This window comes from Cibotium barometz, chromosome 29, assembly GCF_041138505.1.
Source record: "Cibotium barometz isolate CiBa-2024 chromosome 29, ASM4113850v1, whole genome shotgun sequence".
In the NCBI taxonomy this organism is placed as follows: Eukaryota; Viridiplantae; Streptophyta; class Polypodiopsida; order Cyatheales; family Cibotiaceae; genus Cibotium; species Cibotium barometz.
This window is the reverse complement of record NC_141074.1, coordinates 13,605,876-13,633,178: the sequence shown is the minus strand read 5'-3', so window position 1 is coordinate 13,633,178 and position 27,303 is coordinate 13,605,876. Positions and strand designations below refer to the sequence as shown.

Here is a 27,303-nt window from a genome sequence, read left to right as displayed (position 1 = left end):
TTTGGAGGCAGTTTGGTACTTGAGGAGGATTTTGAATTTCTGATTTCAGTCAGCGTTTTGCTGATTTTGAAGCATCTATACCTGTGTTTTGTTCCTGGCCTACACAGTTTCCCGGTTTCTACATGTTCCTTGCCTTCTGTTGGCGGTGGAGTGCTATTTTTTGCTGGATAGCAGTGTTTTGGCTGCGTTTTGCTTCCCACAAGAGTTTTCTACACTCAACGGGGGCCCTTCTCTAGCTACTTCACTTCAGGATCAGTTTCGGGAGCTGTGTTGTATCTGTGGAGACATTCTTCTTTGACAGGAGTTTACAGTTATTTGGAGATCTTTTCAGAGATCCTGAGCAGAGTTTATTTTGTCCGAGCTTGTGTTCTTTGCAGTATTTGCAAAACAAGGAGGGTGTTTTGCCCTTTTGCAGTGTGATCCTTTCACATGGATCTTTTATCTGTTGCTGATTCTTGGGATCTGGTTCTACTTCTGGAACAGTCTTCTGCTATCCGTGATGCTTTTGAGGACTTTGTTGCCATTGCAGTTTATATTCCTGCTTCCCTTCCTCATTGTGAGGAGTCTACCTCTGCCTCTCTTTGTGATGCTTCTGAGGATGCCCCTCCCCCTGCCAGTTCTGATGGCTTGTCGTTTTGGAGGATGGTTTTTTGGACCCGGTGGGATGCTTTGGATCTGTGGTTGGTAACCGTGCCTGGGGCACAGTGGTACTTCCAGAGTTTTTTGGATTTGGATCAGAATCAGGTTGGGCTTGTACCAGTCCGACGATATCATTTTTCAGAGGGGGATGTGGAGTCCTTTCATCTTGCGATGCCCACCTCAGTGGCGTGTACTTATGTACAGCATTGGGCAACTCATGTTATGGAGTTTGAGCAGATGGACCCCATATTTTCTACAGAGTCTTTACATCTTGCGATGTCGACCTTTTCAGAGGATGCTTTTATACAGCATTTGGCTACTCTTGGCATAGAGTTGGAGCAGATTGACTCTATTTCTTTTGACTCTTGAGGGTTCCAATGAGGAGCAATTTGCTTCTCCCAGGATTGATTATATACAGGATCTGATCTTGGTTAGTTATGAGGTTTTTCATACCTTCTCCACGCTGGATACACGACATTCGACTTCGGGGAGTGTTCTTACACTTGGGTTTGGAACCATTATTTGGAGCAGCACGTCGCAGCCTATATGGTTGTTTTCTTCCAGAGGAACGGTGTACCTGGCAGCTTGTTCTATTGCTTTTGTAGCTGAGTTGCTGAGGAGATTGCTTGTGGAGCTTTCTTGGTACCTGTTTCTACAGTCTTTCATCTTTGATCGAGGACGGCGTCTCTGGCTTCTTGGAGTTTGCTCAGCATCCAGTGCTGAGGGAGTGTTAGACATCATCCCCTACTTGCTGGCTTCCTATTTGGTGTCCTATTTTAGCCTCTAGGGCTGACCATGTTAGTCAGAGGGGCTGGTTTTACCCATATTTTTCCCCCATTTTATGGTCTTGGGATTTTCCCCAGTCGTGGAGGTATTTATTACTAGTCGGCTGCCTTCATGTAGAGGTATATATAGCCGGCATGCCTCCCTCATTTTTTACTGCTTGCATTGCTTGTCTAGCTTGTCTAGCTGCAGTCCCTCACTTACGAGGTTCTCCCCTCTTGCTCGGGCCATGTATTCCTTTTGATGATGATATTGAGAGCAGGTTCTCACCTGTGTTGCCCCCGAAGTGGAATGTAATCACATGGATATATCTGATTAGTCCTATAGGTCAGATGTGGCCTCTAAAGGACGTTAATATAGTTTTCTTTCTTCTTTCTTCTTTCTTTCTTTCTCTCCTATGTTTCCACTTTCCCTTCTTCCACTGCACATTCTATCACAAAGAGCAGTCACAGATTCATCCACTTCTTCACAGGATTCACTCCTCGTGATCATAGAGATGACTTCTCAGAAGAGGTCAGTGACAACCTGAAGCAGTGGAATGGGTTGGTCACTGGTGATAGTAGTGCTTCTGCCCACATGACCAATCAAGCCCATATCTTGGAGGACTACCAGACTCTCTCTTCTTCAGTTCGCATTGGCGACAACTCCTCGCTTCCTATCACCGGTGTTGGTAATGTTTCTTTGGATTCCTCTGCCACCTTACATGATGTTTTATATGTACCATGGATTTCCAAAAATCTGTTTTTCAGTGTACAAAGCTTCTCAAAAGGGACTTGGTGTGTACTTTGATAATGAGGTCATTGAAGTGATCGACAGGAAGACTCTCTCGGTTGTTGCCAACGGAGTCCATGATGGGGGTCTCTACAAGATCACCAACTTTTCTTCTCAGATCCCTCACACTAACTCATATTCATCAGCTTTTCTTCCCAGATCCCTCACACTAACTCATATTCATCAGCTTTTCTCCCCCTTGATGGCTTTGATTTCTGAGGCAAATACTTCTCTCTGGCATTCACGGTTCAATCATGTGGGCAAGCATCATCGAGATGCATTTCCAGAGAAGGCCACTCATCGAGCAACCCAAAGACTGGAGCTTATACATGCAGATCTTGCTGGACCTATGGAGGTTGAGTCTCTTGGAGGGGCTCGATATTTTCTTCTTCTTGTGGATGATTTCACTCGCAAAGTCTGGGTATGTTTTCTGGCTTGCAAGTCAGATGCTTTTGCCAATTTCAAGACTTGGATCTCGATGGTGGAAAATCAATTTGGGGATACAGTTTCATTTCTCCAGATTGATAATGGTGGCGAGTTTGTACCATCTGATGACTTCCTTCCGTCGAAGGGCATTCACCGACAGACCACAGTTCCTTACACTCCTCAGCAGAATGGAGTTGTGAAACAGAAGAACTGGACCATAAAAGAGATGGCTCGTTCTTTGTTGCATCATGCAAGTCTCCCTCCTGCTTTCTCGGGTGAAGTTGTGGCTACCTCAGTTTATCTCATTAACCGCTCTCTCACAAAAGCGGTTGAGGGGATGACTTCAGAGGAGGCTTTTACAGGACACAAGCCTTCTGTTTCTCGTCTACGTGTTTTCGGTTATGATGCTTATGTGCATGTCCCAGATCAGAAGAGGACCACACTCGCACCGAAGTCAAAGAGGATGATCTTCAAAGGCTACAGCCTGAGATCCAAAGGGTACCACTTCTGGGATTCGAAGGTTGATGACATCATCATTTCCCATGATGCTCGGTTTTATGAGAGCTTGTTTGTTATCGACTCCTCTCCACCTGATGCATCTTCCGACTTTCTAGATGATCCATTCCCGGCCGATGTTAGTGATTTTATACTTCTTCCACGTCCAATTCCTCCTCCTCCTCCTGCTGTGCAACTCCAGTGCCAGCTGCTACTTTACAACCACCCATTCCTGTTGCACCAACTTCTGCAACTCCCAGTCCCTCTATGAGTCCTGCTTTGACTCCGGGATTACCCCCACCAATGCTTACTTCATCACCTCTCCCAACAGCATTGGATGAGTCCTCTACTACAATTGGATCTTCTTCTTCACGCTTTGAGAGGAAGGCTAGCCTACCTCGATGGGTTCACCAATTCTTTAGAGATTATGGTCTTATTGATGCACAGCTACATAACCATATCTCTACCACCATCCCTAGACCTCGTCATTCATCTCAGGCTTCCCTATCTCATCACACAATAAATTATGTTCTCATGAGTTCTCTCCAGGAGATCAATGAGCATGAGAGTCCATAGGAGGCGCCGCAATGGCGACAAGCCATGGAAGCAATCATGTCCTCTATTAAGAGGAATCACACTTGGTCTTTGGTGCCATGGGCTTTACATCGTCGTGTGATTGGTGTGAAATGAATTTTCAAAGTCAAGTTTCATGCAGATGGTACTTTGGACAAAGCCCACCTTGTTACTCGTGGATATGCTCAAAAGGCAAGTGAAGACTTTGATGAGACATTTGCTCCTACATGAAAGAGTGCACAGAGCGGAAGCAAGATAAGCACTAGAGTGTGCTAATCTGGGAAGTACGAGAGAGAGAGAGAGAGAGAAAGAAAGAAAGAAAGAAAGATATATTAACGTCTACAAGAGGCCAAAGTCGGCCTATGAGACAAAAAATAATACAACTGTGTTCTTCCGGTCATCGGAAGAAAAGAAAGAAAAGAAAAAGTGTGCATGTGTTTGGATACAACTGTAAATCATCATGGATCGGTGGAGCCCATATACAAACAATATAAGGGGGGGTGGGGATGTGGATGGAGTGCTAAGGCAAGATGCATCTCTATATGCTGAAGGGGTAGTACAAACATGCTATGCAGATCTATGTCTAACTCCAAAGAGAGAGAGAGAGAGAGAGCAACTATGCTGAACATACTGCAATGAAGAAATCCTGAGCAAGAAACATAAAAGGTCTCATAAGTGAGGGATACAAAAGATGACCAAACTATGAAAAGCGATAGGAGAAAAGCCAAGTTCTCCCAATAATCTCCGCAGCCAAATCGCCTCACATGCAGCATAACTAACTACACGATACTCCACCTCTGTAGAGGAAAGCGCCACAGTAGGCTACTTTTTACTACTCCATGAAATGGCTCCTAACCCAAGTGAAAAAACACAACCAGTGGTCGAACGCCGAGTATCTGGATCTCTAGCCCAATCTGAATCAGACCACCCAAGAACAGTGCACCCTTGGCCATAGAAGATGCTAAAGTCCAAAGTACCACGCAAGTACCGAAGAACCCTAAGAGCACACCGCCAATGCTGCTGACAAGGTCTGGATGTGAAAGAACTCAATAAGCTGATTGCGAAACAAACGTCCAATCGAGAGTAGGTCAACCAAACCAAACAACCGACGAGAACCCGATACTATCCCTGATCAATCCTTGGAGAAGTATCAAGAAGAGAAAGCTTCTCACTAGTATTCATAGGAGAAGATACTGATCTACATCCAGTCATCTGAAACCTGTCAAGTATCTCCCATGTGTATTTCTGCTGAGAGAAGAAAATACCCTTAGGGGTCTACCAAATCTCAAAGCCAAGAAAATAATGCAAAAGGCCAAGATCCATCATCTCAAACTCTATCTCCATGTAAAGATGATGTCATCAACATAGACCACAATGATAACAATCAATCCCCTCTCAAGGAGGATATAAAGGTTTGAATCTGCATGAGAACAGCGCAGGCCAAGCTTCTGTGAAAGAACTCATCAATCCACTAGTACCAAGCCCGCGGAGCCTGCTTCAGACCATACAAAGCTTTCTTCAACCGGTACACCTAATTCTGTCTACTTGGAACCTCAAATCCCGACGGCTAATCAACATACACGTCCTGTGTAAGCTCTCCATTCAAGAAAGCCGACTTGACGTTCATCTGGAATACAAGCCATCTATGATGTCCTGCAAGAGCAAGAACGGTGCGAATGGTAGTCATCCGGGCCGTCGGAGCGAAGGTCTCATCGAAGTCTACTCAAGGGCGCTGAGCATAGCCCTTGGCAACCCACCTCGCCTTGTGCTTGTCCAAGCTGCCATCAGCTTGGATCCACCGCACACCAATCACCTTATGTTGTTATGGCCTACGCACCAAAATCCAAGTGCAATTCCGTTCAATAGCATCCAGCTTTGCTTGCATAGCACGATGCCAAGGCTCATGTGAAAGAGCCTCGTCCACAGAGGGGGGATCATAAGGACCATGAATAATAGAGGACATGAGAGCATAGTTAACAAACATGTTGTCCTCATGAATTTGTTTCCCTGAAACTCTGAAAGATCGCCTGAGAGAACCAGGTGGAGGAGCAGAAGGAAGCTCACGTAGCCCCGAATCACGAACTATCTGAAAATACTATCTAGGCACCGATCTACTCGAGCTCGCTAGAGGAGGAGCAGAATCATCATCATCATCATCTGACTGAGAATCCATAGCTGGAGGTGTAACAAAAGCAGGGGGAGGAGAAGGCGAAGAAGGAGGCAGAGGAAGAAGAAGCTCACTACCCCCCTCAGACGATGCAGGAGTCTCGTCGAACCACATCACAGCTCTCACAACAACTTTGTCGGCCTACTGACCATACAAACGATATGCCTTGGACACAGAGCTGTATCCGAGAAAAGTCATGCGCTGAGACTTCAAGTCCAACTTGGAGCGATGCTCCTTAGGAACATGTACATACGCCGAACAACCAAATACCCACAAATGAACAACAGAGAGCTTCTCACCATGGAAAGCTTGATATGGAGTTTTATCTGGAAGAGCAACAGTAGGAGACCTGTTTTTAATATAGACTGCAATAGAAGCCGCCTCAGCCCAGAAACATCGAGGTAACGAAGAATGCTCAAGCATAGCACGGGCCATCTCCATGATGGTCCTATTCTTCCTCTCTACAACTCCATTCTGTGATGGAATATATGCTATAGTAAGTTGTCTCCAAATGCCATGATCCTTGCAATATTGCTGAAACTCCTGGAATGTAAACTCACCCCCTCTGTCCGTCCTGAGAACCCTGACCGAAGAACCGGTCTCTTTTTCCCTCTCAACCCCTGGAATATTGCTGAAACTCCTGGAATGTAAACTCACCCCCTCTGTCCGTCCTGAGAACCCTGACCGAAGAACCGGTCTCTTTTTCCCTCTCAACCCTCCAATCACAAAAGTGTTGAAAAGCCTCATCCTCGGACTTCAAAAAGAAAACCCAAGTAAATCTGGAGAAGTCAGCCACCATCACAAGCATGTACAACGCCTTACTCAAAGACGCGGTACTCATAGAACCACATAAGTCTGCATGAACAAGAGCAAGTGATGTTGAAGATCTGTGTGTTGCCTCCTTCGGAAAGGCGGCTCGGTGTTGCTTCCCTTGTAAACAGAGAAACAAACAGAAGATGGAGCTTTGATGGTCGGTAAACCCTCAATCAACCCATCCTTCAAAGCTTGTTGTAGAAGCTGACAGCATAAATGGCCAAACTGAGCATGCTAAAGAGCTGAAGAAGAACCAGTAGACAGCAAAGTGGTCAACTTGTACAAGCCACTATCCTGGACTCCCTGAGCCAAGATGCTACCAGTCTCCTTATCACAAATAGTAATCTCGTATAACGAGAGAAGATCACCTCCGCACCCTGAGCTGTAAGAGTACTCACTCACAAAAGGTTAAATGCCAAATCTAGAATGTACAGAATGTCAGAGAAGTACCTCTTGTCCTCGGAGGAGCCGAAGATGGGGATGGTGCCACATCCATGAACTGGCACGAAAGAAGAATCACCCAAAGTGATATTGCCTATCCTGGCAATAAAGTCCTCGAACCAATCCCGACGAGGTGTCATGTGAGCAGTAGCACTGCTATCCACAATCCAAGACCGTGACTGAGAAGTCACAAGAGCTAGTACACGACGAGCACTGGCTAATAGAAGAATACCATCATCCTTCTTGGTCTGAGACACCGCTGTAGAGGTAGAGTCCTTTGCTTCTTCATCCCGCTTCTTCTTGTGACATTGGGGCTGTTTATGACCGTTCTTGCCAAAGTAGAGACACTCAATGTCCTTGTTTTTAGAAGATTTATTTTTGTCTGTCTTTATCTTTGTCGTTATCCCTGGAGTTCTTGTCGGAACCCCCTTTCCCTTTCTTTTGTCGATTCTTCCCTTTATCTCTAACAGCCAAAGCTCCATCAGAACCACTAGAGGTGCCAGTCTACTCCTCGAAGCAATACTCAATCTGCATAATGGAGGGGAGAACCTCCTCCCAAGTAACTAGAACATGACGAGGAGAAGAAACAAGAGACTGAAAGAAAGCATCAAACCTCTCTGCAAGCTTGGAGAGGAGCCGAATAGCCATATCCTCTGTAGAGATATCCTTGCCACAAATAGCAAGCTCCTTGCCCACAAAAGGCAGAAACTGACAAAGCTACTTTTCCAAAGCCAAAATCCGACCCGAAGACTGTTCTCAGCCAATTCTCATCAGCCGCTCGAAGGTCTCATTGGCAAGCAGCTTTGAGAGTTCTTTATTATCCTCAAGGTACATTAGATTATGGCATCACCTATTCCAGTGGTGCTGATTTAGTTGGTTTCACAGATTCTGATTAGGCAAGCTGCATTGAGACTCGAAGGTTTACATTTGGATAATTGCTTCATGCTTGGTACTGGATTGGTTTCTTGGAAGTCTCAAAAGCAGAGGATTGTTTCTGCTTCGTCCACCGAGGCTGAGTACAAATCCTACCTTCTCTCCTCCACTAAGGCACTTTGGATTCATCGGATTCTGGAGCATTTGTGCTGTGCCGACACTTCCCCGGTTACCATATTCTCGGATTCTCAAAGTGCTATTAATCCTGTGATACGGGGACGATCCAAGCATATTGAGGTGCATAATCATTTTGTACGTGATTGCATCGAGTTGGGACTTCTTCGGCTGGTCTACTGTTCTACCAAGGACAATGTAGCTGATCTCTTCACCAAACCACTTCCGAGAGCTACTTTGGAGGTGTTACTTCAGCGTGCTGGTATTGGACCGCCCCTCTAGTGTTGAAGAGGAGGTGTTGGAATATAAATCATCTCCAGAGGGTCTATATGTACCTTTTCATGCTTGTACTGGTCATTTTTATGAGGCCCTGCATTGGCATATTTAGTAGATATTATTTAGGTTTTTTCTACCATTTTTTAGGCTTTTTATAGCATATTTATGCTACATGACAGTTGTTGGCCTGCTACAGTTGGCCGACCAGCTCATGTGAGGGATATATAAGAGAGCACACCCTTCCCCTCATTTATCATCTCATTCTTGCATATTTGCTGGATGTCATTGACTGCTGCAACAATCTCTTATGCTTGTAAGCACCTGCGGGCATCCCTCGTGCTCATTTTCAGCAATAATCAACTGTTCCCAACCTTCTACAGCTTATGCTTATGCTTTTGCCTACACCTTATGTTTGCTCTTTCTTTCATAGCCTCGAAAGCTAAGCACAAACTCAGATCCGAGGAGGAAGCAATAATCAAAATGACAAAACGGGGAAAGGGCCGCCGGGGGGGGGGGGGGGGGGGGGGGGCAACCATACCGATAGTGGTCTATAATGCCAGGTGGGCTCACCACCAATGTCAGTGAGAAACAGAGCATGATCGTTGCTGGTAAGAGTTGCTCACTAACAAAGATGCATACCCCGCCCTCAATCCCGAAGAGGCCAAAGGCATGGGACCAAAAGGTGTGGCTTCTGCCCTAGAGAATCTTCCCGCAACTACCGGTGCGCCCCTCAAAGAGAGAGTGCTCCTGAAGGAAGAGTATGTCAATAGGTCCACCGACTACGGCCCTACTCTGACATAGCGGAAGCCCTCATGCCTTATTACTTAATCACAGCTAAGCACCTTGAAGGAACGTTAACGCAAAACACATTAGAGAAGAGACAGAAAGAGAGAGAGAGAGAGATTGGTTTCAATGTATGTATTATGGTACATGAAAGGCTACATATATGCTTTGCCAATGCCCTTCCAAAATAAGACTATCTAAGACCAATCTCCATTGTGCTCCTTCTACATTTCGAGAAAGCCTGTGCCAGAGTTGATTGGGGAGTTCTGGAGGGGACGATATGCCGGATGGGTTTTCCAGAGGGGTGGATCCATGGTGTTTTCGGACTTTACTCGGCCTCTCACAGTCAAGTTCTCTTTCAGGGAGCCAAAGGTGACAGATTCCCCCTTTCTCGCTCGATGCTACCCTCTAGCACCCTATCTCTTTCTATTTGTTGCTGAGGCTATGAGCAGTTTTCTCTCAGCTTAGGAGATTGGGCTCCAAGGATTGTGTCTCCCCAATCCATGCACAGGAGGAGCTGCTAGGACTCAAAGTTCGCAAATGACAACAGCATACTTATCAAGAGACGTGAGGAATCTTCAAAGATTTGCAAAGGCGATACAGATCTTCTATCGCGCATCAAGAGTGTAGATCAACCGGCACAAATCGTGTGGATTTTGGGTTGGCTCTTCACTGCCCCCACCCAGTTGAGGCTTTCCAGTGGATCCCGGGGGCATCCAGTCCATTATTTTGGATGCCAGGTGGGCATCAGTATCTCCCCAAAGTAGCAGTTAGCCCCTCTTCTTTTGAGCATTCGAAAGAAGCTTCTATACTGGAGTTTAGCGAGGCTTTCCTTAGCCGGCCGAGTGGTGGTGGGCGAACCAAGTTCATCTTGCCTCCATGTGGTATATTACATCTTGTTGGGCTTTCTCACGCGCCTACATTGTCAAATTCAACGGTTGATCCACAACTTTCTCTGGGTTGGCAGCTACAGGAGACCTGCTCGAGCCAAGCTGGCCTCGAGAATGATTGTGCAACCACGCCACAAAGAGGGCCTAGGCATCATCGACCCCGCTATTCAAAGCTGTGCCCTTCTAGATAAGCTCATTGTTAGAGGACTTCTTTCAGGCAGCGAACCTTGGAAGGATTTCCTCCTGGCCAAGATATCCGCTCGTACATCAAGTCTAGGGTCCCTTGGCCGCAGAGCACTAGATGGATCTTCACGGAGATGCGGGTCCATGGTTTTAGCCTAGCTTTTGAGGACAAATTTGCAACCAGTTTATTACGAACTTGGGACCACCTCTGGCCAGCCCTCCCAACCATTCCAGTAGCCTCCAAGTAACGTCTCCGACAGCCCTTGATTTGGAGCCCCTGGTCCGTTTACCTAGTGGTCACATGCTAGGGGCTTGGCCTCATGTATTCTAGGGAGCTTTGAGCATGAGCCCTGCTAGCTCCCTTGGAGATTGGCTTGCATTCAGACATCTTCTCCCAGTGGCTCAAGAGAGAGGCCTGACAGGGATCCGAGGCAGAGATAGACTTAGCCTCAACATCGACTCTGCCATTGCTCCGCAGTGGCTAACCCCGATCCCTCACCCTATTCCCTCGCAGTGGCTAGGAGTGTTCACCACGCATGATATTCTCTTGGCAGTTGATGGCACGGATGAGAGCTCCGCCTTGCTCACTTTTTTAGATTGGACCTCATGGCAGATTAGTGAGATCAAAGCCCCACTTGGAGGACTTCAAGGGATGCACATTACAAAGGGTGAGGGTGATCGGATTCCATGCACATGAGTGGCACATTTACCCACCATCGGCCAAGGTGGCCAAGGAGAGACTCTGGTGTTTATGGATTTGGGAGAGCCGACCCATCACATGCCTCCGATGGGACTTGGGGTGTGATCCTGCAGACAAGGCAGAGACTCCAGGTTTCCCATTTTTTGCATACACCGCACAGCTTGGCCGCAAGATCCAGATGCCTGAGGTCAAGGGCATTCCGGCAGCAGCAAGACACTGGCAATCTCAGGGCCTCTCCACACATCAATGGATAGCTCCCTCTCCACGCACACCCCCTGTCAAAACCCCACGGATCTTCCCTCATGATCGATCTTGGTTCGAAACTCGAATCCTGCAAACAAACGAACAACAAACAACAAAGGGGGTGCAGGCCTGACTCACCTCCCAACCATGACAGCCGTGGGCGAGCCCACAGTCTTGGCTGTCCCCACCGAGCCACGAGCTGAGCTAACGAGGTTGACGTACCGACCAATCTCCTCCTCGTGACGTCCCATACCGCCACGAAGCTGCCCTCGCGGGCCTCGAGATTGCTGCCGGCCTCGGCTGCATAAAGCAGGTGCACGTCTGCACTAGATCCAGGCTCCAAGACCATAGAGCTCTCACAAACTCGCGAGACTCTCTATATCTCAATAACTAACCTTGGCCACCCTTTTATAGGCTCTTGGCCGGTCATCGGGCGTCCACACTTGGCCGCCCGCCCGTCCATACTTGGGTGCCCGCCCGTTAGTATATCCCTAACTCAGCTCGTCAATCAGCCTGCCTAGTTCCAAGCTTCCCCAAGCCTCGAAACTAGTCTTGCATGCGTATAGCACACGGTAGATACCCACTATGCACATGACATACTCCCCTTCCTCTAAGAGCTCACTCCTGAGCTCACTAAAAAGCCAGGGTAATTTCTCTGAAGAGAAGTCAATGTCTCCCATGTAGCGTCCTCCTCAACACGATCCTTCCACTTGATTCCGTGATAAGCGTAGGACGCAATCTTCGTTCACGAAAGCCAAGAATCTTTTCAGGTTCGTGCGAAACAAATGTCATGTCCTGGACATCTATAATTTCTTGAGGAGTAACTAATTGATCTGCTCCACCCAGTACTTCCTTAAGTCTACTGACATGAAATACAGGATGAACTTTCACATGAGAAGACAAATCCAATTCATATGCAACTGAACCAATCCGTCGTGTAACACGAAATGGTCCACAGTATCTAGGGGATAATTTCGGAGATCTACCTGTCCGTAAAGTCTCGGAATCTTTCGGAACTCGCAAATACACCATCGTTCCTTCAGAGAACTCTCTAGGTGAACGATGTCTATTAGAATAAAACCTGTCGCGGTCTTGAGCACTTCTAATAGATTCCTTTGCAACTTGTAACATTTCCTGCATATCTTGCAAAAAATTACGTGCTGCATCATGCTGAAGTCCTGAGAATCCTACTGTAACAGGTGATCTTGGTTGAAAACCATACATAAGCATGAAAGGACTAAACCCTGTACTCGTATGCTTAGTACTGTTATATGCAAATTCTAACATAGGAAGATAATCCTCCCATGAACTTTGTCTTTTGGATACATATGCTCAAAGCATATCCTCCAAAATCTGATTCACTCTTTCAGTCTGGCCATCAGATTGAGGATGATCAGAGGAACTCAAATTCAAAGTTGTTTCCAACTTCTCAAAAACAAGTTTCCAAAAGTCACTCGTAAACTCGTAATGGCCATACCTAGTCCGAAAGGCGGTTCTTTCGACATGCCTTTCATGAATACGTATCTGGTGATAGCCAGTACGTAAATCTATCTTCGTGAAATATTTCGCTCCTGCTAACCGGTCAATTAGGTCATCTGATCTAAGGAGAGGATAACGGTTCTTAATGGTCAGCTTGTTCAATCTTTTGTAATCTATACACATTCTCCAAGTATTGTCCTTCTTTCTCCTAAGCAACACAGGTGCACCCCAAGGTGATTTACTTGGACGGATCTGGCCCATCCTTAAATAATCTTCGAGTTGTTTAGCCAACTCATCTTCCTCAGCTTGGCTCATCCTATAAGGTGGAATACTCACAGGATGAGCACCAGGGATCAAGTCAATACGATGATCTACTGCCCGTTCGGGTGGTAAACCCGATGGCAATTCCTTAGGAAATACATCTTGAAACGAATCAAGTATCTTCTGTAATTCTTTGCTTTCAAACACACTTAATGCATTCACATCCATGGAAGGGATGAGAAAAGAAGAAAGTGGAATCAAGACACAATGGAAAGCGGTGTACAAAGAAGAATTCATTATATTTCCAAAATCAATTGTATTTACAAGAGGTCCCTGAGAGGGATGAATACAATCACCTAAAATACTATACTTGGCGTCCCTATGCTGAAAAGAAAAAATATGACTAGACCAATCTATCTGGACATCAAGAGTCTTAAACCACTCAATCCCTAATAACAAGTCTACATTTTCCAGACGCATAACATAGCATTCCAAAGTATCTTTGTAGTCCTGAATCTGGATTGGAAGCATCTCCACCTTGCGATCCCAAACTTGTCTGCCCGCAGGTAGACGTACCTCATAGGTATGGTCGCTGAGTGTCGTATCAAGACTCAATTTCTGCACAAGTTTGTAGTTAACAAAGTTATGCGAACTGCTAGGGTCTAAAAGAATGTGAATTTTATGGCCATTCACTTCTCCATAAACTCGGAGAAGATCATGTATGCCAAATACTTTAGAATTGAACAGACAATCAGAACAAGTACTAGGGCGAGAAAGTACAGTAATTGATGTACCTGTCAAAGACAACTGGTTAGCTGCCTTAGGCTTGGGTCCTGCGTTTGACTTGGTACCCTTTTTCTTCGGGCACTCATTACGCATGTGTCCTTTTTCTTCGCAGATAAAACAACGGCCTTCCTTCTTGAGCTTCAAAGCCCTAAGGAGTCGTTTCTTCTTCGCTGGTGTCGAACTTGTATTCTTCAAAGGTTGGTCCTTGTTTTTTTTTTCTCCCTTGGATTCGCCCGTCGGTCCTCTGTAAGCGCATGCTTTTCCTCTCGGCGCTGACGTCTGTCTGCTGACGGCGAGTACTGGCGGTGTGACCCTGCCTGCCGTTGGCTGCTGCCGGTGGTTGCGCTGCACGCCAGCCTGCGCCTGCCATCAGCTGCTGGAAACCGGCGCCTGCTAATGTAAGCTGGCCGCCTACAGGGCTTGGCTGGGGCGCCTGCGTAGGCCTGGCTGGCTGCGCTAGTCTGGCCGCCTGGCTTGGCAGGCCTGGCCACGCAAGTGTAGGCGCCTGCCAGCCTACGGGTCCTGGCCGCCCAAACCGTTGTGCCTTCTACAGCCCGCAGCATCGAACGAGACCCGGCCAACGCACGTAACCAGCAGGACAGCATACGCTTCGCACGCTCTCTCTCTCACTCTCTCTCTCTCGTTCGTTCAACGAAAAGAAACGAAAAGCATCATGCTTTGGAATGAAGGGATGTAATGCATGAAAATTATGAGTAATCACCATGTAAACATGATGCCTAAGTGTGTTTAGTCTCTCACACCAAGAGAATGGAAATAGCCTTCCACAAGCCAAGAAGCCATGAGCTCCAAGAAACATAAGTTTCCATTTCTAAAAATGATCATCCAAAGTTACATCCATGGGCCAAGCCCCCTCTTTTATACCTGGACTTGTCCCCATTATTAATCCTATTTAATAAAGTTCCTACTTTATTACAAACCATCCCTTCCCAAAGATTTTGTCCTCAAAATCTATAATGTGTACAATCTCCAAATATGAGACTCTAATGTAATCAATGGGAAGTGGTTGAGAGTCCTCAAGTACATCCAAAGCACATATGCAATGAAAATCCGGATGTACACAAGTCCGCCAAGCTCCAAGTCCAAAAAGTATGAGTGAGACTGTTATGACAGCCCTTCTAGTCGATGAAGTACCTTGAAAATTCTTCATGTAAACTCCATAAAATGGGCTGGAAATGATATGTACACTCAGCCATATATGTCCCACATCATGGTCTTCCATTTTGATGCCGAATGAAGCTTGTTGGAGTAGAAAAATAGGCCCAATAGTAGACCTTTCCAAAGCTGTCCAGAAATTACAGCATGTATAATCCTCCTCATATTACCCAATTTGCTCAAGTAAATCATACCACTTGGCCAAGAAAATCATCCACAAGTAAGCCATGTTGTTGGGCATAGTCCATTGATTGCCAAGTAGCCATATTCATGGGTAATTGTATCCATTTGGCAAGGTAGTTTCAGCACTCTAGGCCCCACCAACCTTTGTGTGCTTGGGTCCTTGCAACCCGTCAATACATCTTGTGAGATAGAGCATATGCAAACTGAAATTTCTGCATTGGTAGGCATGTCTCCATCCACAAGATTTTCCTTAACTCACCCTCCCGGGTCAAAAGGAAACTCACCATCCTCATGCACTTCATCATTGCAATCCTCCCATTCCTCAATGTCATGAGAGTCATACTTGTTCTCTTCTTTGTCCATGAGGATCATAGTGATCACCATCTTCTTTGATTTGCAAGCATGCCCGGGTGACCACCTCTCTTTGCACTTAAAGCATAGCCCTTTGCTTCTCAACTCCTCAATGTTTTGATCATCCATTCTTTGAATCTCCTTGAAGTGTTGAAAGGGCTTCTTCGTAGGATCACTACCCTTTTTGGCATCAATATGCACTCCATCCTTTGGCTGTCCACTCCCACATGATGTAGGAAACCTTGGAGTAGAGGATGGTAATGTGGAGGTAGGATCCTTCCCAAGGTTACAAGTAGTAGTGGTTGGTTTGGGTGTGTCTATGGCGAAGGTCATGGGCTGAGACCTCTTGTACTTTGGCTCATAAAGTTCGGCTAATCTCATAGCTTCTTTGAGAGAGCTAGGCCTTTGAGCCGACACATCCGCCTTGATGAAATGTTCAAGCCCATGCACAAACTTTCTCATCTTCATGTCTTCACTCAAACCTTCCACATACATTGAAAGCTTCAAAAACCTCTTGATATAATCTCTCACCATCATCCCCTTTTGAGAAAGCTCATACCATTCTTCATGGTATCGATCAAGCACTAAGGATGAAAGGAAGGCCAAGTTCATCTCCCGCTTCAATCCTTCCCAAGTTGATGGCGTGTTCCCTTGTTTGACCATATACCTCCACCATTGATGAGCATAGTCTTCAAGATGTAGGGAAGCAAATTGTACCATATCATGCTCACTTTTTGGGTAAAGTTGGAAATAAGTGTCAAGCTTAGTAGCCCACTCCTCCAACTCTTGCGGAGATGATCCATCACCTTTGAACTTTGATAGTGAGACTTTGTCTTTGACATCCTTAGAAGCTGTGTAGGATGGGTTGTCATGTTGGGTAGAGGGTTTGAACCTTTGCATCTTCATATACGATTCCATGAATTGCGCAAAGTCTTTGTAGTCCCTCTTGATGTCATTTGGTAACTCCATCCACTTCTCATGAGCATCCCTTTGTCTTTGGGCAAAGGACAATTGGTTCCAATCGAGTACCACCTCTTCATCAATCATGTGCATATTGGAATTAGATGGACCCGAGTGAAAAGAAGAATGAAACATGTCCTTGACAAGGGGCCTCCGTGCATCCGCCATGAATCCAAAAGTAGCATTCTTGGTGGCATGCATTACTTTGGGAGAACCCTCTTGTGCCATAGGTAGCTTGCCTTCCCTACGGCCTTCAAAAGCTGTCCCATATTGCTTGCCTGCATGTGAAACACCATGACCACTATCAAATGAAGGTTGGCTCATTGGCCGAGCCACCCTCTCTTCCAAGACTTCCATCCTTGTGGCCATAGTATCAAGTCTATCATTGACCTCCACCCTTGTAGCCATCGTGTCCATCTTCGCATTCATTTGCATCAGCATTTGCATGATCGAATCGATGGGGATGGTATGTGACGCTTGTGGGGTGGGCTTGTGGGCACTTCCAACATTCACTTCTTCATGCACTTCCCTTGAAGTATGCCCACAAGTATCTTCCGGAGCATCTAAGATTCCTTGCTCCATAATTGCTTCTTCTCCCTCTACCTCGTCGGGAGTCAAGGTGTTATGCTTTGGTCGCCCTCTTGTCCTCGTTCCCATGGAAAGTATCGGTTTCAAAGATTTGGCTCTAACTTGAGGTAGGGATGTCCGATTGAAGTGGTCTAGAGCTTGTTGGAGAGCTAATGAGGTGTACTAGACCACTATACAAAGACCCTTAAGAGGTGAGAAGTGCTACTATTCTCTGTTTTAGGGTTTACAGGGTTATAGGCTGAAATAGTATTTTGAGCATAACTTGAGCTAGAAATATCCGAATGCAAAACTTCTTAGTTCAAATCGAAGCCCTCGATGAGTACTACGAGCCTATGTGATTAGATCTTGAAGACCTTAAAACCCCTATGACTGAATTAGGGTTTACTGTTTCTGCAAAAACCCTAATTTCTACCCCAAAGAGATATCGAAACGGAAAGGTTAAGGGCTCATTGGGTAGCTCTAAGGAAGCACTAAGAGCTCATATGATCACCTTTAATTCAGTCCAAAAGGTTTGGGACTGAATTAGGGTTTTGTAAATCTGCAATTTTCTTGCCCAAGTGACCCTTTTGTGCCCCCAATGATCCTTGCTTGTTCCCACACCTTTGTTAGCACCTTTTGCACTTCCTTTGCATCCCAATGTCTGCAATTAATGTTTCACCAACCTCAATTGCCATGCATAGCCAAGATTTTGGAAAGATTTCGCCATAGTCTCCTTTGTAAATGGAGCCAAATCTCAACTGAAAATGCAATTTCTGAAATCAAAATACAATGCTCTTTGCATCCCACAATGCCATGAAAGCTCTTATGCAATCTTTGTCCATCAAGGCATTAGCAACATCCACACAATATGATGGAATAGGGGGGCCCCATTGCCCAAATGCATCCATAAAGTCGATGTGAGGATTGTTGAGGACGCGCGTTGAAGCTTGCCGATCTCCCGGCCAAGCCCTTCTCACCCCTTCACCAAGTTTTCCTCCAAGGTGAAGGTTGAGGCCATGTCTTCACCACCATGTACCTAATCCTCCACCGTATCGCTTTCCCAAAGCAATCACGACACGGTAGATTCAAAACATGCTCCCCTTGGCCTCTCCAACCAACGCCAAGGTACCCTCACACATTGCTAGATTCACTAGGAAATGAAAGTGAATGCAATGGTGAGTGTATGTGTTTGGAATTTACAAATGGGATGAAGGTAAAATCACTTACATGTGTGTGGCATGACTCATGCCATTTACAATATTCTCATGAATCATTATGCATGAATTCATGCTCATTCTCATAACTCCATTCATCAAAACAATCCAACATCAACCATCAAATCACAATGCCCTCACCATGGCATTTGGCATTTGCATAAGCATTTGTAAGACCAAAGTCAAGGCATATGTAATTGCATTCCTAGTGTCCATATGGCATCAAAATGAGCATGTTTCCATGGCATGGTATGAGCTTGTCAAATGGCAATCCATAGCATGGATATGGCATATGAATGGTGTATATGATATGTGAATGATGCTTCAATTCCAACCAATGCTACATAGATTTGCCATTAAATGCTTCATTTCTGAAATTTAGGGTTTCTCAATGAAATGAACCCCAATCAACTCCCAAAGCCCCAATGAATGCTTCAAAATTGCTAGAAATTGATGAAGGCACTCACCAATGGCATCCCTTAAGCTTCAATGACTGAAATTTGTTGAAGGAGCTTCATATTGATGAAAAACGTGGCCACTTTTAGCACTGATTTGCAGCCATGTAGAAGGTCAACAATGCTCATGAAAATGGCTTGAAAATGCTAACAAATCATGAGGTAGAGCAAGCATATGCTCCAAGGAAGGCTTATGAAGCAACTAGGCTTCCATTTCCCCATGAAAACGGCGCCGTTCGCCGTCAGGCTGCGCTGAAAATCGCCTTCTTTTCTCCACGATTTGATGAACAAAATTCACATAATGTCTTCATACCTTGCCTCTGATTGATTCCCCCAACTTTGCTTGCCATTTGGTGAAGGTTTGGTTGAGGAAAACCATGGCTAGGGTTGCAGGAAACTCCACAGAAGCAAAAACGTTTTTGGATTAAGTTTCCTAATCACGATTAACCATTTCCCCCAAATTTGGTCCAAACTTTTCAAAAAAATTTGGTCCATACCCCCAGATTTGGTCCAGAAAGGGCAAAAAATGACCAAAATCACTCAAAATCTAAGCAATCTACATGAAATGCTCACCATCCCCATGAGATTAATCAAGATTAGAGAAGATTTGTCAAGAATCACTCAAGGATTACAAGAAAATGAAAAAAAATTAAAAGAAACTCAAATTTTCAAGCAAATTTTCCAACAACCCATGCATGCCCATGATCAAAATCAAGAGCTCTGATACCAATTGGAATGAAGGGATGTAATGCATGAAAATTATGAGTAATCACCATGTAAACATGATGCCTAAGTGTGTTTAGTCTCTCACACCAAGAGAATGGAAATAGCCTTCCACAAGCCAAGAAGCCATGAGCTCCAAGAAACATAAGTTTCCATTTCTAAAAATGATCATCCAAAGTTACATCCATGGGCCAAGCCCCCTCTTTTATACCTGGACTTGTCCCCATTATTAATCCTATTTAATAAAGTTCCTACTTTATTACATGCTTTTTTTCCTGTTTTCTCTCATGCGACTGCACAACACGACTCTCCTTCTTTGCAAAGCAATCAACCCTTACTAATCCTACCATCTCCCATCAACATGGGGTTCTTTGATGAAGAAAAAACACATACAAAATCTGAAAACTGCAGTATGCACGAAAAAACAGCAAGTTTTTTAACACATACCGTTCTTCGACCTCTTCTTCTCTACCTACCGACTTGCTCGTTCACGAGGTATGCTCTGATACCACTGTCAAAACCCCACGGATCTTCCCTCGTGATCGATCTTGGTTCGAAACTCGAATCCTGCAAACAAACAAACAACAAACAACAAAGGGGGTGCAGGCTTGACTCACCTCCCAACCATGACAGCCGTGGGCGAGCCCACAGTCTTGGCTGCCCCCACCGAGCCACGAGCTAAGCTAACGAGGTTGACGTACCGACCAATCTCCTCCTCGTGACGTCCCATACCGCCACGAAGCTGCCCTCGCGGGCCTCGAGATTGCTGCCGGCCTCGGCTGCATAAAGCAGGTGCACGTCTGCACTAGATCCAGGCTCCAAGACCATAGAGCTCTCACAAACTCGCAAGACTCTCTATATCTCAATAACTAACCTTGGCCACCCTTTTATAGGCTCTTGGCCGGTCATCGGGCGTCCACACTTGGCCGCCCGCCCGTCCATACTTGGGTGCCCGCCCGTTAGTATATCCCTAACTCAGCTCGTCAATCAGCCTGCCTAGTTCCAAGCTTCCCCAAGCCTCGAAACTAGTCTTGCATGCGTATAGCACACGGTAGATACCCACTATGCACATGACACCCCCATATCCTCTACACACACTTGTGTCCACAATGATGAGGATGGTGATCCTCCATGATGAGGATGACGATGATGATCCATACATATCTACATTTACCTAGGGATTCATGTAAGTTTTTTTTTTGTTATGCTGTCTTTTTTTTTCATGATAAGATTCCATGGACACATTGTACACCTTTTATCTCATAGACCCATTGGGTCTTTTGCAAGACGTTAATATACATCTTCTTCTTCTCTCCCCCAAGTGAGATAGTTTTGATTTGTTCTATTTTATTTTATGTTCCATGATGAGATATGCCATGGACATTATTGTATCATTTTGGTTTCATAGGCCCATTGGGTCTTTAGTAGATGCTTAATCTCTCTCTCTCTCTCTCTCTCTCTCTCTCTCTCTCTCTCCATGGCGGCCTACACAAAACATGTCATCCTCTTGCCCCATACACGGAGTGTCACTGCAATCATTTTTGAGAGCCAGATGCCCCAGATCTCAAAAGCCTCATCCCTCACCCCAACGGCTAAAGATCCAACATATCCTTCATCGACATGGCAAGCTCCCATGAGAGAGGGAAGTTGTTATGGCTACTTTGCAATCTATTCTCGAGGAGGATGGTATCATTGTAAGACACATATAGTCACCATGTAGCATCACATGCATATTTTAGCTTATGTAGCTAGTTTCATTCAGGCTTTTTTCTTTTCCATGGTTCAGTGTTCATCATGGATACATTGTTCTACCTTTTTGGTCTGACAGACCCTCTAGATCTTTTGCAATGTTAATATATCTTTTTTTCTTTCTTTCTCTGTGCGTGCGTGTGTATCATGTGGTCTTCTGAGCTTGGCTATAAAGTCAACTAGTTTGTGTCAAACAATGGAGAACCTCTTCTTCAATGAACCAGAAAAAACAAAGCTATGGCTGATGCAAGCACGATTCGCGATAAGAGAAGGTACATGCACAATGCAAGCTCAAATTATGAGGCAAAAAGGATGAGACGTACATCATCTAGCAGCAAGTCTTCCGACTCAGAGTCCGAGTCCATGTGGGGCGAGGCGATCGCGCTCTCTCACACTCAATGATCTCGCAAATTGGCTGCGCTCGCCGGGTCGCGGACACTAGAAGTATAGAATGCCTTTCCGCTTTATTAGATCTGCATTAAATAATTAACAGAGCTCAAAGTTCACAACTGCCCGGACAATCTTGCCTGTCCAGGGGACCCTTCCGGTGACCATCCACTTATTTTGAGTGGCCATCAAAAAATAATACAAATGTGAAAAAACGGGCACTATTTCTGCTAAACCTTTCAATTTGAAGGGTAACCTAGCACATCAAAATCATCCTTGCGTGCGCTTGCTTCTTGAAAAAGCACATCTTAATAAGGTGCACTTTTGCTTCTAAAAATAGCACATTATTTTGACATCAAGAGGTAGCAACGTGGTGTAGTGTAGGGGTAGAACTCACAAATTTCAATACCCCCACCCTCACCTTTTTTTGTAAGAGTGTGGGTAAAGCAAGTGAATCAATGATTCTCTAGGTTGTCTCCTTTGGGATTATCTTCCAAGAAATAACACAGAGAAAAATAAATAGAATAAAAGCAAAGAGGGCACCAAAATCTTTTTTAATTTTTTGTTGTTTCTCGATGGCAATATTCAAGTGTTGAATATCGTATTCATAAGCATATTCGTAAGGTTGCTTGCCATTGTTTTGTTAACAATGAGAAAGGTGGACACACGGGTTCTTTTTTTTTTTACCTTCTAATCTCCCTTTCTTAGAAGGAAGTTCCTTATGGCAGCCTGGGACTCTCTCTCCCTTTTCTACCTTCTCTTATCTTACTACTTTGCAAATCCATCTCCCCTTCATTTCACCATGAACCTCCTATCCCCTCCAATGTGCTCCATGTCATTATGCATGCAAACCCACTCCATCTTGCAACCTGCCTCACCTCGATGCCATTTTGGAGTAGTGCCACATAACCTTGTAGGTTTCTTACTTACAAAGTTATTTAGGACACATCATCACCAAGCCTCACTCTTTTCTCTTGCAAGCACAAGATAATTGAGGATGCTCATTAAGAGCTCTCTCACTATACAAAGGGAAGTAGGGAACAATGGATAGCAAGATCTCTCTCTCTCTCTCTCTCTCTCTCTCTCTCTCTCTCTCTCTCTCTCTCTCTAGAGATCAGGTTAACCTAAGGTTGGGACATGTAGGACAATAGACAAGGGAGATAAATGAGCATGGGCATGATGCAGCTATGCCAGCTTTGGAACAGCATTCATTCATTTCCAATATTGGTGCTTGTTTATGGTGAACCACACTTCACATATTCACTCACATCAATGATATAGGCATGACTATGAATAATCTCAACAAATCCAATTACCTATATCACTCCCAATGATGACCATTGAGATTATCTATATGAATAAAGTATCCCAAAGAATATATGAATAAAGTACGCCAAAGAATATATGAATAAAGTATTCTTAATAATGATTTAATTGTTAAATAGTCAAAGTTGGCCACTCATATAACATGTATCTCTCTCTCTCTGTGTCACCTCCCGTCGCCTCTTCCCTGTGCCCGTCGCTTCACCCTCCGCCTCGCTGTTCGCCGCCTCCTGCCCCATTTCAAACCTGTGCGCATCTCTCTCACTGTTCGGCTTTCGCCACCCAGTGCGTTCACTGTTTGCTGTTCTCTGCGCTGGCTGCTCCCCTTTCCCCACCCACCCTTGCTCAGGCCCCCAAGGCAGCAACATAACTCTCTCTCTCTCTCTCTCCTCCCTACCTGTGGGAAGGACTGCAGAGTGATCTGGGGGAATGGCCCCGAGTCTCCAAGAGAAACTCGAGGCCCTCGAGACGGCAATGAAGGCACTAATCAAGGAGAACAAGAAGACATCCGATTCCAACCTCAATGAGGTGGAGAACAAACTACACCGGCACATCATGGCTCTTGAAGCACGGGTCATGAACCTCAAACAAGAGAACACGGGAGGAGGTGAGTGCATTGAAAGCGGAAATGGTAGCCATCAAGAATACTGAGAAGGAAGAAGGGGAGATCAATGACAACACTCTCACGGGGCCATCAAAGAAGAGATCTCCAAGGAGATCACAAAGGACATGGAGGGAAAACTCGAAGCCAAGCAGTCAGGATGGGTTGAGGTGGTGAAGAAGAACATCCATAAAGAAGTGAGGGAGGAGACTCAAAGGGAAGAACACCAAATCATTCACACCACCATTGAGGAGGAGAAGATGAGGCATGCCCGCCGCCTCAACATTCGAGTCACAGGTATAGCCGACGCACCCAACTCCACTCCCGAGAAAGATGGACAGCTTCTATGCATGAAGCTTAGCTATAAGGAAGAGCACCCTCTCCCCTTCACCAAAGCATGGAGAGCCGGGAAAGACTCAACACGCAAGCGAGCCCTCATCCTACAGTTTACAGGAGAGACCGGGTCACCTTCACATGAGGAAGAGGGTCATACTACGGGGTTTAGAGGGAGCTCCTATTTTCTTGGACGATGATCTCACGAGGATGTAGCTTGAGCATAGGAGAGCTTGCATGCCACGACTCTTACACGCGAGAAGAGAAGGCAAGAAGGCCTTCTATCGAGATGGTTGGGTCATCATTGATGGCCAGCCCATGGATTAGCGGTTTGGGGCCTATGGGACACAGACCAGGCCACTGACAGAGATACACATGGCAGTATGGAACTGTAATGGTTCACTATGGGTGCAGCCTGGACGGCTCGAGCATGTGATGGTGGGGAGAGACATCATATTTCTGACAGAGACACATCAGAGCCCAGAGAGAGGGCTACCTCGAGTAGAGGGATTCCAGTGGGAGTCAGCATATAGGAGGACCACACGCCAGGGTACCTCGAGAGGGTCGGGGGGAGTAGCAGTTCTATTCAGACGAGAGCTACAGGGGAGACTGAGAACAGGATCTAGAGGCCAGATACATGTGGATCAGCTTACAGCTCTCACAGGACAGGGTTATATACATAGCTCTATGTTACTTTTCTCCATCAGGATCCTCCTATGTCATTACAGAGGACATGCCACAGGGTGAGGAGACAGGAGCCTCGCCATACACTTGTCTGTCAAAGGACATTATGCATTATTCTACACTAGGGGAAGTATTTCTTACGGGCAACTTCAATGCCCACACACAGAGCAGACAGTGTGAGGTGTATGACTATGATGACATGGGGATCCTCCACCCTGTGGATCCAGAGGAGATAGGGGCTAGTCGGGCATCAAAGGACACTGGACCAGACAGAGGACATTATGGGGACCACTTACTAGAGTTGGGAGCCAGGCATCGTCTCGTTATTTATAACGGGATGCTACAGTGGCCGGGATCAGGAGGGCTGACATGCTTCCCACATGGGGGTCATACACGGACCGGAGGCACGGTGGTAGAATACATTATAGGGTCTTTGGAGGCATCACAGCTTGTCACCTCATTCTCCATTCCACCTCATCCTATTAGGGCAGATCATACATACTTGGCATTTTCACTAGCCGGATCACCAGTATCACCAGCCCCCCACATACCGATGCCACACACTACCATTTACTTCACACATGACATGGCAGACATATACACTGGCAGAGTAGAGGATGGGCTCCTACTCATGGATCCCCTGGCACCTATGGATACCATTACAGCCCAGCTCGCATCACTCCTACACACGGCTGCATTACAGAGCTTCCCACATCGTGTCCACTCAGGAGAGCCTGCGAGATCTAGGACTATGCCCTAGAACAGATGGTATGATGTGACGAGTGCAGAGCCCTATACTCACGGCTCCGCATATAGAGAGCCTTCGGAGCCATCACAGAGCAGGAGTCGAGGAGAGAGATGAGGAGACTTCCTCGCCGCAAAAGGCGAGCCTTCGTAGAGATACAGGAGCTAGAGATCTTTCACTTCTTCATGAGTAGAGATAGCCTTGTCTCATGGCGGCACTTCAGAGAGCCCCGAACACCGACACCTATTGCAGACCCACAAACATGGCACACATATGCAGAGGGCCTATACCACGCCCCACAGCAGCCACCTATACCTTAGCCCACCACAGGAGCCTCGACCTACCCACAGCTAGCTTCTCGATGGTACAGGAAGCTATCCACCGCCTACAGCATGGACGGGCCGCTGACCATATGGGCCTGTAGGGTGAGCATCTCATATATGCAGTAGATTCTTTGGCTCCTTTTCTTGCACACATGTTTAACAGGGCACTAGCAGAGGGTTTACCTGCGGAGTGGACGACGATGCACACCATTGTGCCGATTCACAAAACAGGGGATATGCTCGATCCGAGCAACTACAGATGGTTATGGTTGGCCACGTGCTCGCCAAACTCTATGGTGCAGTGTTGGAGCAAGAGCTTAGCTTATATGCTGAGCGAGCAGGTTTACGCTCATCAGGGCAAGTAGGCTTCAGGAGATCTTTTTCTACCACTGACCATGTATTCACTTTGAGATGTATGATTGATCAGGCCAGAGTGAGGAAGAGAAAGCTCTATTGCTGCTTTGTGGATTTCCGCAAGGCATTTGACACAGTACCACGAGAGAGGCTCTTTCAGCGCCTGCAGTCTCTTGGCATACCAGCAGATATGACATGGGGCATCTATGCATTATATGAGCAGGTTTTTGGGTGAGTCAGATGTCCAGGAGGTATGTCTGAGACAATTGCTAGCACCATTGGTGTGTGAAGCAAGGATGCCCACTCTCCCCCACGCTATTTGGGTTATACATTGATGAGGTTGCTGGCTTCATTACACGGGGAGGCGGAGATGGAGTTGATTTAGCAGGTACCTCAGTACATATTATGCTTTATGCTGATGATATTGTATTAGTGTCTGATTCTCCACGTGGTCTACAGCAGCATCTACATGCACTCGATGATTTCTGCACACAGAGGGGTCTTACTGTGAACCTTGGGGAAATCCAAGGTTATGGTCTTTCATACATCAAGATAGGGCAAGAGTCAGCTGACATTCACTCTCACAGGATGCCAGGTGGAGGTGGTGACATCATACATGTACCTAGGGGTTACCTTCTCTGCAACAGCAGCCACACGCTTCACCATGGGTTCAGCAACCAGAGCTAGATTGACACGGGGATATGCAGCATTGGCAATGCTAGAGAGACAGTGCCACCAGGCGCATTTTCAGGAGCCCCGGACGAAGGGGTGGCTATTTGACACATTAGTCACACCGGCATTGATGTATGGAGCAGCAGTATGGGCGCCAAGCCTTGCTACCCATTGGTGGACACAGATAGAGAGACCACAGGCCCTCATGATGGCACGCATGATATGCAGCAAACCGTCAGTACCTCATGACATTTACCTCATGACATTATCCGAGCAGAGTTTGATGCGCCTCCTATGATGGTAGAGGCCATATTTCAGACTATATGCCTGCTAGACAGATTCAAAAGATGCCACATGACATACAGAGCTTTTGAGGCATCTAGACAGCTGGCTGAGGCAGGAGACAGAGGATCATGGTATGCACAGGTCACACATTGGTTCTCACAGCATGGCCTAGACATGGATCATCTACCACCATTCCAGTATGACAGGGATGCACCACATATCCGTCTCTCTCATAGTGAGAGGAACAGAGTATTGAGACAGGATCTATGGCAGCTCTATACACGAGAGACATGGATATCACCTACACAGCCTCTTCCACCGAAGATGCTATACTAAAGAGATCACTTCATGAGTATCACTGATGATGGATTTATAGAGAGGCCTAGATACATGGAGGGATTTTTACCACACGGCTCCCGAGTGGCTATTGGTCAGCTTAGAGTTTCATCACACCGATTGGAGATT

At 46.0% G+C, this 27,303-nt stretch overlaps 1 protein-coding gene across 3 annotated transcripts in view; it reads right to left on the bottom strand.

The window, feature by feature from the left end:
- LOC147621871 (Rab3 GTPase-activating protein catalytic protein) overlaps nt 1-21,593 on the bottom strand; it is a 121,109-nt gene extending 99,516 nt beyond the window's left edge. Inside the window, exon 1 of one of the 3 annotated variants that reach the window (XM_086822890.1) lies at nt 21,455-21,593. In XM_086822890.1, coding sequence (XP_086679016.1) covers nt 21,455-21,496 — 42 coding nt within the window. In that variant the 5' untranslated portion in view covers nt 21,497-21,593. The remainder of the gene's footprint in view (nt 1-21,454) is intronic. The other 2 variants (XM_086822889.1, XM_086822891.1) reach the window with 2 other exon arrangements.
- Between the last annotated feature and the right edge of the window lie 5,710 nt (nt 21,594-27,303).